Source organism: Callorhinus ursinus, unplaced genomic scaffold (genome assembly GCF_003265705.2).
Source record: "Callorhinus ursinus isolate GAN/ISIS: 27379988/994484 unplaced genomic scaffold, GSC_fseal_2.0 scaffold1, whole genome shotgun sequence".
Lineage (NCBI taxonomy): Eukaryota > Metazoa > Chordata > Mammalia > Carnivora > Otariidae > Callorhinus > Callorhinus ursinus.
In genome coordinates this window covers 49364120-49376459 of record NW_027397063.1, presented here as the reverse complement: position 1 = coordinate 49376459, position 12340 = coordinate 49364120, and the positions used below count along the sequence as shown (strand labels likewise).

Here is a 12340-nt window from a genome sequence, read left to right as displayed (position 1 = left end):
GCCCTTGAAATGTCTTTTTTTCATATTTAAAACTAGCCCTATTTTACCCACCTTCCCTATCATAGACAAGTAGTAATGCAACTTACTTTTTCTTTCTCCGGACAAGATGGACAATGATCAATGAAATACATAACAAAATTATGAGTGGACCAACTGTGCGCAACCAAATATAAGAAGAAACAGAAGTACCTGAAAGACATAAACCAGAAACATGTTCTTTGTGACTATGCTTAATTTCTGTACATTGTACTGTCATTTTGACACTTTGAATCTGCAATACTCTCTTGATTTGCCATTGCTTCATTGACATTCAAATTGACACTATGAGATTATTTGCCATAATCAATTTTATAAAAGAATATACTAATGTATATTCAAAATGAAGACAGACAATATTTAATAACATTTTATGACACTCAAGAATAAGGAAAAAAGATCAGACCACCCAAATATTCAACAAAAGAAGATGTTTAAAGAAAAATATAATGTAGTCACAATGAAATAATACTCAATTACTAAAATGGAATTTTCAAAGAATCTGCAAAAACCTCAGAAAACAAATTTATAATGATAATAATCAGTATTTAAGGTTAATGTGTTAAGCAATATGATAAGCATTTTGTAAGGATTATTTACATCAACTAAGTGAGTACGATTTTTAGGTTCAGATGGGAAAACAGGCTCTGAGACATTAAGAAAATGGCCCAAAGATACGATACATAGTGATTAAGTAGCAAAATTGGGAAGCAAGTTCAGTTCTGTCTGATTCTAGAGGCTGCAGTCTTATGAAAAAAATATAGTATGAAATTTTAAGTATCAACACTTCATAGTAGCTATTTTGACCATGGTGTTCCTAAATTGTATTACAAATCCACTTCTTTCTATGTAGCCTTCTGAATATAATTTACATTTTTCATTGCAGCATAAGTTTAACCAAAGGTCATCATGAGTATTTCTGCTAGTTCTTAGATATAAAAATGAACATATACACTTTGTGGATGGACCTCAAGGAAATCTGCACTTACATTAAAATGGTATGAATTATTGTGCATTTCGTATTCTTAGGTCTGCTTCTGGTAGATTGTGGGGTCCTCTTTCTGATTGAGGTCATTTTTCTGTTCATTGTAACCTCTTACTTCTTTTTAATTTGCTGCTTTCAATTTTTCATTATCATTGAAGAGAAATTCTTGCTAGCAATTTCTTCTTCCCTGATACTATTAGGAAAATCCATGTGAGAAACTTTGTGCTATTTATTTCTGACTGTTCAGACATCACTTTGTCTCAGTTTTTAGTTTTAACTATGTTCTTTTTCAATGAGATACTACATAACTCATTCAAGTGGGCAAAGGAGGCTGAATGGGCCTAAAATGTGAACGGAGCCCTTAAGTCAGCAATAATAAAACATGGGAATAAAGGCTCTATAGAAGATTTCAATAGAATCAGGAATTTATATCCTTAATATTTGTTGCAAAGCTAAACAAGGAAGAATTCTCTTCTAAATTGATAAGTTACTCCTTTACAGACATTTGCAGCTCAGTGAGAAGTGAAATTAATATAATAATCTAGCCAATAGATTGATGGGAGATACATATGCTATTCAATGGGCATATTCCAATCTCATAATTTGGGGAAAGTTTCCAGGAAAAAAGGAGCTGATTAACCTCAGTTTCAAGAAACACACATAACAAAAATATTTACCTCTACTCCTTCTTAAGACTTCATTAAAATTGTAGTAACAAAAATAAATTGATTAAATGAAAAACAACGAACAGGAGAGTGATCTTCATTGGCAAGAGATTTCAACAAATTTACAAAAGTCGTAAAGTGGATAGAGGAAAGGCTTATGAAGGTGTAGGATGAGAAGCTACAGGCTCATGTATGCAAAAAGCAGCTTACACCTGCAGAGACAGCCCTGCAGAACCTGGAGAGCATTAGAACTCAGATGGCAAAAGAAGGAGTAGTGAATCACAGAATGAAACTTACAGTCGAAAGCACCCATTTCCGTATCTGAAATCACAGTTCTGGAGAGGCAGGTGTGTGAAACCTCCAGCCAAAAAAAAAAAAAAAAAAAAAAAAAGAGAGAGAGAGAGAGAGAAGAAAGGGGCAGTTAAGTAATTTAATGAATATCCTGGAAATAACTAAGGTAGGGAGTCATAGGTCCAGAGTACAGGCCTCTACATTCTGGCTTTTGGAGTCTCCTGGCTAACTGTAGAAAGCAACAGCCTGCTTTCTACAAACAGAAGTCATTCTTTACAAGATACAATTAACCAAATAAAGATTCTATAATCCTCCAGTCAGAGCTCACTAGACTTTAAATAAAACTTGTAATCAAAGTGAGAAAGACTGAGTAAAAGAAACATAAAATTAAAATGATGGGGAGCACCCGGCTGGCTCAGTCAATAGAGCATGTAGGCTCTTAATCTCCGGGTTGTGAGTTCAAGCCCCACACTGGGTATAGAGCCTACTTAAAATTATAAATAAATAATGGTGGTAGTAAGTCAGGGGGGAGAGTGGAAGAGATAATTAAAGAAACAGGACTTCTAAATTATTATTCCCAGATAGATTTGATAAGATATTACTTTCATAAAGCAGGAAAATTGGGTATAAAAAAATTAAATCAATTATAATTTATAAAATTAATCTTAAGTTGTAAAAGCAATTCAAAATTATAAATCTGTCAAAAGAAGGAAAAATTGAATGAAAGAGTTTAAAGATAATTTTTAAAAATCTCCCTGATATTATGAAGAAAAGAAAAAGAGACATTTTTTAAGAAGAAAATAAAATTCAATTGAAATGTTTTAATGCCCACTTAATTGAAGTTTATAAAAAGAGAGTAAGTTAAGTGAACAGGTGGAAAATTTGCAAAGAAATGAGAAAATATTCAGAGTTGAAGGATTTGAGTCTCCAAATTGAGTGAGCTCACCAAATGGCAATTACATTAAAGTATTTAAAAATAAGATAAAATACCTTAAAAATAGCACAGGAAGTTTCAGAACTCTAAGGATAAAGAGAAAATACCATATTATCAAAGAGAAGATACAGTAATATTTACTATTACAATTATCTGATTGACATTTGGCTTCTCAGCAATAACAATGGATGATCAAAGACAATGGAGGAATACTCTACAAGATCTGAGGGCAGAAAGGTGGTTAAACTAAAGTGGTGTACCAAGCAAACTATTAATCACATGAAACAGCATTGTCGGACCATAGGATAGGTCCTGTGGCCTGTTATCATCACTACAGAGTCACTAGGGAAATTGCCCACTGTTCTAATTCTACAGCAGAGTTGACTTGAACCAGGTCGTGCTAACCTGGGGAGGCTGAAAACAATGGAAGAATAATTTGTGTTGGTCTGAGTATATTATGCTTTATAGTAGTTTCATTTTGTGATAGCCATTTTTTTGTGCTTTATTTAGGTTAGGCCACAGGCTGTTTAATTCAGAGACTAATGAGATAACTAATGAGGTTATGGTTAGCCCATCTGGACCATGTACTAAGCTACTTATTCCAATACTCCCATAGCTAGTTATGTGGAAAAGCTGTTAAATTTCCAAAAGATGTGATGTCTCCTTCATTCATTCAAACTTTATGATTCAATATCATTGATGGCTAGTGATGCTTTTTGGTTCTTGATGATTGTAACAAATTATGGAGAAATGTTATCCTCACCATTTTCTTGAGTTTACACATTTTCCAAAAGTGATGAAGGACATTAACTCATGACTCAAGAAGCTTAGGAAAATGCAAGCAAGATAAATACAAAGAATGTGATACCAAAACACTAACAATAAAACTAATGTAAAATAAATACAAGGAGAAAGTCTTAAAAGCAGTAGGGGTGAAGGGGAGATACATTCCTTTCAAAGGACGAGCCATAAAACTGACATATACTTTTTCAAAGGAAATAATGAAAATCAGAAGCCAGTAAAATACCATTGTCAAAGTGATGAAAAAAATAAAATAACTATCAAAACTGGAATCAAAAATCCTACAAAAATGTACTTCAAAAGCTAAAACATTTTACAACCAAAAATATTAAAAGAATCGGTCATCTATACATCTTCACTAAGGAAAAAACTAAAGAGAATTCTTTAGGCAGAAGAAAAATAAAAGTTTGAACATAGACAAAGAAATAAAAAACAATAGAAAGGATAAATCTAGAAGAATATTACTACGAATAATAACAACAATAATATATTTTGGCATTAAATATATATATAAAGAATTAAAATGAACAAAACATACACCAGAAATTAATATAACACTGTGTCAACTATATTCAAACAAAAATTTTAATTAATAAATAAATGAATGAATAAATGAAATGAAATGCACAAAATGACAGCACCAAGAGTGATAATTTATATAAGCTCATTGCATTATCTGAAAAGTAGTAAAAATAATAAATTATATTGGCTTTAATAAGTCAAGAGATATATGTTGTAGTCTCCTATTCAGGAAGGTATAGTTAACAAATTAATGGAGGGGGTAAATGAAACAGAAATAAATAACCTAAAAGAATTCAGGAAGAGAGAGAAAGGGACATAAAACAGGCCAAATAATAGAAAACAAATAGTAAGATGGTAGATGAAAACCCAAATATGCCAGTATTTACACTAAATATATAGAGACAAAATGCTCCAGTGTCAGATTAAGTGAAATATAAAAACAATTATTTAAATTTTATAGGAAATTGTATTATATAAATACAGAAACATAAATATATTTAAATTATTACTTAAATTTTTAAAGAAAATCATACCTTGTTTAACTATGGCTTTGAAACAGAGGGTACAACTGACAGAGCTTGGGTGGAAGCTAAGCAAGGAAAAATGGGCAGCTAAGAGAGACTTTCTATGGTGGATGACACAAAAATAAGTTTAACCACATTGTTGAAGTTTGCAGAGGTAATCAGCAAAAGAACTGTATTGGGAAGAAAGGAACTATATTGGGAGGAGGAAAAGTTGAAGGAGATATAAGTGAACCTGGTCTTCACTGACTGTGGAAGAAATTCAGTGGAAAGCAATTAAGAGAGATCAGTTAAAAATTTGCCATTTAAGAATAATTACCTTTGGAGGCAGAACTGGGTTAGAGAACGTTTTCATTACTTGATTCTTTTAACCATGCATATGGATCACAATGACTTAACATTTCTAAAAATAGATGAGTACACATACACTTCTGATATGAATTTTTAGAACATTTCCCCTTGTTGATTATTACTTCTACTTACATTCTTGCTTGACTGACAACGGAACAATCTTTTCTTCATTCCTTAGAGGATGATCCATACGCACAGTCAGATACTGGAGACCTAGGGACTTCACAGTCTCCAAGGAGATGTTGTACATTTTAGTGATAGTCACCGTGCCATTTGGGTTCTGAGCAAAGTATTCCTCTGGTGGATTAATCAAGACTCGTGATGGGAAAAGGGATATTTGAGGAACAGGTTTTCCCACAGCTGAGTAAATAAATCTAAGAAAATCTTCAGAGTCAAGATTGGACTGGAGTTCAGTTTTTAATTCAGATACAGCTGAGACAAAAAAGGAGACCCAAAATTAAATATAAAATATATGTCATACCTGATTTCTAAGGTGTTAAAGATAGACTTCCCCAAATATTTATATGATGACAAAAGGTTGAAGCATGTCCCTTTCAGACACTTCTCCTCATATTTTGCAAAATCTCACAATTCCATCTCTTACACCTACTATGCTCCAATTTAAGAGAAATGCTTCATTATCTCCACTTTCATTCAACCTTAAAATTATCTTATATAAACCTCCAATACTTTAAATTTTCATCAAAATAATGAGAGGACACTATGATACTAACTATAACTATTCCTTCAACATTTTGTTCTTATTCTTTAAGTCTTTCTTCTTTCATTTTCTCCACTCTCTCTTTTTCTTTTCCTCTCTTTCCCAATGAAAATTCTGATGCCATTCATGAACTTTATCTGCCAGATTAAAATCAGTGCAGCGTAAAAGTTAGATGAGAGGTCAGAAGACCTAAATATTATGCCTGGTCCTGCACTGTGTGAAAATGGGAAAGTCATGTAACTATCATTGGCTTCCTTTTTTTTTTTTTCCCGCTGTATAACAAAAGCATGGGTGGCCTCTATTATAATCTTTCCTTCTCTAACATTCTTTGTCTGGACCTTAACCTTGAAAGACCACATCCCCCAAATTTTGACTCTACATAAAAACATTTATATACCTATAATGCTAAGGCAGATTTGTCCGCCATGGCTGCCATGTGGGAACACATTAAATAGACATTTATAGCAGGCTTCATCTTCAAATGTTACTTCACGGATAGTTATGAATGAGGAATTGGGTTCGATGACCTCACAGTGCAGCCGATCTCTGTATGGTGGAAGAATCTTTTCTCCATATATACTGCTATATGTGCCAATATTTTGTGGCAAAGAACCTTGAATCTTTTGCCAGGTAATTTGCACAACATCTGCTGGAGTTGTTAAATTGCAGAAGATGGTCACATTTTCTCCAAATACGGCTGTTTCATTATTTTTGTATTTTATTCTGTATGGAGAATCTGAAAATAAAACCCAGTATGAATTAAGAGAAAGGTACTTTCATACTACCTTGGACTTCCCCTATCATAGCACTTACCTCTCTGTTTTATAATTATCTTTTTATATGTGTCTCTTTCCCACTAGAAAATGAACTTTCCTATCTTCTTCACCATTGATTAGTAGTTTCTAGAAGTGTCTCTGGCATATACTACCTAATCAATAAATATTTACTGAGTACAAAAATTGAAACATATATTAACCAACACAAGTAATGGTAATTTTGATGACGTTCGGGAGGTTGAGTATGAATTAGCTTGAGGGTGACAAAATCCTCAGGGCTCTAGTCCATAGATTTCACCAGCGTGAACGCCTCCAGGTTCTTATAGTGAAGAACCAAGAAAAATCACCTCATATCTTTGACAAAGGAAGGGGAAAGTAGCCATATTGAAACAAGCCCAAACCATTTTCTATTAAACAAACAAACAAACAAACAAACAAAACCTACTCTCCAGGGAAAAGACTTTACCAGATCCTTATGTTACACAGGTAGAAGGACAACGACCCTACCCTTGTTCCCTTTAGCTTTCCTGTCTCACCTAAGGTGGGAAAGGAGGAGGAAAAAGTAGGGAAACTTGTGAAGGTCACAGCCAAGGGTCATAGGCCCACCAAAAGAGTGAAATTTGAACAGAAGATTTTAAAATACTTCCCTTCCTAACTCTTCATCACCGTATCAATAGAGAGCTAATATAATGACAATGGATTACAGCTGAAATGGTTGCAAGTCTCGGACTTTTATTAACAAGGAATTCTTAGGAAAATTAAAAATCAGCAGAAGAGACAAAAACAAAAAAACTACATGAATTTGAAACCCTTGATACAAAGACTTATAATAAACAATAAACACAACCCAACTCCTTGCCAGATTAACTTAAAACCCATGCTAAAGCTCTACTTACCTTGGTTCTTATTATCTGATACATCATGTCTAGATTTCAACAAAAAAATTATAATGCATGCTAAAAGCCAAGAATAAAAACAGTCTGAAGAGAAAAAGCAAGCATCCAAGCCAGACTCAAATATATTACAGATTTTGAAATTATCAGATGGAATTAAAATCAGCTATGATTAATATAGTAAAGACTCTCATGGAAAAGTAGACACATGCAAGAATGCATAGATAGTGTAAACATAAATATGGAAACTTTAAAAAGAATTAAAAAGAAAATGCTAAAGATATTACAAGAAAATAAAACTATAGACCAATATCTCTTATGAACATAAATGCAAAAATCCTAAACAAAATATTAGCAAATTGAATCCAAAAAAGTATTAAAAAAATATACTCCATGGTCAAGTGAGATTCATCCCAGGTATTCAAAGCTGGTTCAACATTTGAAAATCAACTAATGTAATTTATTTAATCAACAGACTAAAATAGAACATATTTGATAATCATAGCAATAGATTCAGAAAAAAGCATTTGATAAAATCCATCACCAATTCATAATAAATCTTAGTAAACTAGGAGTAGAGGGGAACTTCCTTTACCTGATAAAGAATATCTACACAAACTTACACCTAGCAAAACTTGAAACTTTCCCACTGAAGATCAGGAATGAGGCAGGGATGTCACCTCTCACCACTCCTTTCCAATACCATACTAAAACCTCTACCTAATGCAATAAGGCAAGAAAAGGAAATAAAATGTATGCAGATTGGAAAGGAAGGCATAAAACTGTCTTCGTTCACAGATATGATCATCTATGTAGAAAATCAGAAAGAATTAACAAAAGAAATTTCTGAACTAATAAGCAATTATAGCAAAGTTGTAGTATTACAAGGCGATTATACAAAAGTCAGTCACTTTCCTGTATTTCAATGATGAGCAAGTGGAATTTGAAATTAAAAACACAATACCATTTACATAATAAGCAGCCCCCAAATGAAATACTTAGGTATAAATCTAACAATGTGTACAAGATCTATATGAGGGAAATATAAAACTCTGATGAACAAATCAAGGAAGAATTAAGTAAATGAGAAATATTCCATGTTCATGGATAGGAAGACTCAATATTGTCAAGATATCACTTCTTCCCGGGCACCTGGATGGCTCAGTCATTAAGCATCTGCCTTCGGCTCAGGTCATGATCCCAGGGTCCTGTGATAGAACTCCTCATCGAGCTCCCTGCTCAGCGGGAAGCCTACTTCTCCCTCTCCACTCCCCCTGCTTATGTTCCTTTTCTTGCTGTCTCTCTCTGTGTCAAAAATAAATAAAATCTTAAAAAAAAAGAAGATATCACTTCTTCCCAACTTGATCTGTAGATTCAATGCAATCCCAATTAAAATCTTAGCAAGTTATTTATGGATATTGACAAACTGATGCTCAAGTTCATATAGAGAAGTAAAAGACCCAGAATAATTAACATAACATGGAAGGAGAAGGAAAAAGTTGAAGGACTGACACTACTTAACTTCAAAATTTACTCTAAAACTACAGTAATCACTACAGTGTGGAATTGCCAAAAGAACAAAGAGATCAATGGAACAGAATAGAGTCCAGATATGGACCCATATACATATGGTCAACTGATCTTTGACAATGGTGCAAAGAAATTCAATAGAGAAAGGATAGTCTTTTTGACAAATGATGCTACTGGGAAAATTGAGTGTCTAATTATTTTCCTAGGGCTGCTATAACAAATTACCACAGACTTCATGGCTTGAAACAATAGAATTTATTTTCTCACAGATCTAGAGGTCAGAAGTCCTAAATCAAGGTGTTTTGGACTCTTTAACCTAGCCCAGGGTGATTTCATCCTGAGATCCTTACCTTAATTTTATGTGGAAAGACCCAATTTCTAAATAAGATCACATTCTGAGATTTCAGATAGACAAGAAGGTGTGTGTGTGGGGGGGGGTGAGGCGGGAAGGCATACTATTCAACCCACTACAATATCCATATGCTAAAAAAAATGAATATAGACCCCCAACAAAAATTAACTCAATATGGATTATAGACCTAAGTGAAAAATGTAGAAGCTCAAAACTTAGAAGAAAACATAAGACAAAATCTAAGTGACCTTGGGTTTGGTAATGCATTATTAGATATAATACCAGAAGTACGATCCATGAATGAAAAAAATGTGATAAGTTGGACTTTATTATAATTAAAGACTTTTGCTTTGTGAAAGACAATGTAAGGAGAATATAAAGACAAGCCACAGACTGCAAGGAGGTATTTGTAAAACACATATCTGATAAATGACTTTGTCATAGTCCATTCAGGCTACTATAACATAGACTGGGTAGTTTATAAACAACAGAAATTTGTTTCTCACAGTTCTGGAGACTGGAAGTCCAAGATTGGGGTGCCAGCATGGTTGGGTAAGGCTCTTTTCTGGATCATAGAATTCTTGTTGTGTCCTCACATGGTGTTAGGAACTAGGAAATTCTGTCGATTTTTTTTTAATAATCTGATCCCATTCATGAAGGTTCTACCCTCCTGACCTACTCACTTTCCAAAGGCCCCACCTACTTATACCGTAACCTTAGGGGGTTAAAATTTCAGCATATGAATTTTGAGGGGACATAAACATTCAGGCCATAATAGACTTGTATACAAAATATACAAAAAAAAATAAGAAAACAAACAACTTAATTAAAAAATAGGCAAAAAATCTGAATAGACACCTCACCAAATAAGATATATAAATGGCAAATAAGCACATGAAAAGATGCATGAAATCTCTTGTGGTCAGAAAATTGCAAATTCAAACAATAATGAGATTCCACTACACACTTATTAAAATGGGAAGGAAAGAAACAATACTAAATGTTGGTGACGATGTGGAGCAGCAGGAACTCTCATTCAGTACCAATTGCAATTCAATATGGTACAGCTACTTTGCAAGACAGTTTGGCAGCTTCTTACAAAACTAAATGTACTCTTACCATGGGATCCAGCAATTGTACTCTTAGGTATTTACCCAACTGATTTGAAAACTTATATCCACATAAAAACCTACTTGTAAGTGTTTATAGCAGCCTATTCATAATCACCAAAAATGTAAAGCAACCAAGATGACGTCAATAGGTGAATGAGTAAACTATGGCACAGCTATACAACAGAATATTATAAAGCCATGAAAAGAAATGAACTATCAAACTACACACACACACACACATACACACACACACACACATACACACACCATGGATAAACCTTAAAAGCATATTGCTAAGTGAAAGAAAACAAACTAAGAAGCCTATACACTGTGTGATTCCAAGAGCATGCCATTTTGGAAAAGATAAAACTTTAGAGACAGTAAAAAGATCAGTGGTGACCAGGGGTTTGGAGTAGGGAGAAGAGTTGAACAGGTGAGATACCGGGGATTTTTAGGGCGATGAAACTATTCTGTATGATACTATAATGGCTGATAAAGGACATTATGCATTTGTCAAAACATATAGAGACTTACAGCACATAAAGTGAATCTTAATGTATACAATTATAAAAATTATTTAGGAGACTGCGGATGCCAAGGAGTGCAGACTGAAACCTGAAAAATCTAACTGTATTATAAATGTATCTTATGTAGACATAAGAGTTGATAGTTATGTACACTTGATATGATGTAATTAAAATGGCATTTTACCTCTGTGATCTTCCTCCCCCAAATCCATAAGGGGGAGTCTAGTCATGAGAAAAAGATCAGACAAATTCTGATAGAGGGTAATTCTACAAAATACTCGAAATACCCTGAAAACAGTCAAGGTCATCAAAAACAAGGAAATTCTGAGATAACTGTCATAGTTAAGAGGATCCTAAGGAGGCATGACAAATAAATGTAATGTGGTGTCTGGGGTGGGATTCTTAAACAAAAAAAGGTTAAAAATCAAGAAATATGAATAAACTGTGGACTTTAGTTATGAAAAATATATCAAATTTAATTTATTAATTATAACAAACATACCATACTAATGTAAGATGTTAATAATAGGGAAAACTGTGCAAGATGTTAATAATATGGGAACACTGTACTATTTTCTCAGTTTTTCTGTAAGCCTAAAACTGTTTTAAAAAAATAAAATCTTTTTAAGAAATCAATTATATTTCTATATATCTTCAATAAGCAAATGGAAAAAAAATTGAAAACACCATTTACAATAGCCTCCCCAGGTAAAAAGAAAGAAATACATAGGAATAAATCCATTGAATGATATATAAGACTTATTTACTGAAATCTAAAAAACAAATCTGAAAAAAAAGAAGACTTAAATAAGTGGAAAGATATATCATACCATAGTTAAGAGAAAAACCCATAAAGATGTCAATTCTTTTCAAGCTAATTTTTAGATTCCATACAGCTCTGATAAAATTTCAAGCAGTTTTTTTTAATTCTGGATTTGACAAGCTGATTCTAAAAAAAGCCAAGGCAATAAAGTGAAGACTTACTATCCAGATATAAAGCTAAAGTAATACAATGTGATATTTATTCAAATGTAAGGAAATAGATGAAATACAATGAAATTGAGTCAGAAATGGTCCCACACATATATGGTCATCTGATATATATGACAAATGGAATCGACAGTGCATAGGTGTGGGCAAAAGATTATCTTTCCAATAAATGATGCTGTGTAAATTAGATATCAATGTGGAAAAAATTGTATATTGACTCCCATCTAAGACTGGAGACAAAAATCCATTTCAAATGCTTTAAAAAAGTAAATTTGATAGAACATAACTTCAAAAATAAAGTATTATAGAACATCTACTTGGCTGGAATAGCCA

The 12340-nt window shown here is 33.1% G+C and overlaps 1 protein-coding gene across 3 annotated transcripts in view; it reads right to left on the bottom strand.

Annotated features, from left to right (window-relative positions):
• LOC141372864 (OX-2 membrane glycoprotein-like) overlaps positions 1–12340 on the bottom strand; it is a 39060-nt gene that overhangs the window by 14039 nt on the left and 12681 nt on the right. For all 3 annotated transcript variants that reach the window (XM_073893341.1, XM_073893333.1, XM_073893336.1), the window contains 3 exons: positions 6225–6563; positions 5239–5538; positions 87–189 (listed from right to left, as the gene is read on the bottom strand). In XM_073893341.1, coding sequence (XP_073749442.1) covers positions 87–189; positions 5239–5538; positions 6225–6563 — 742 coding nt within the window. The remainder of the gene's footprint in view (positions 1–86; positions 190–5238; positions 5539–6224; positions 6564–12340) is intronic.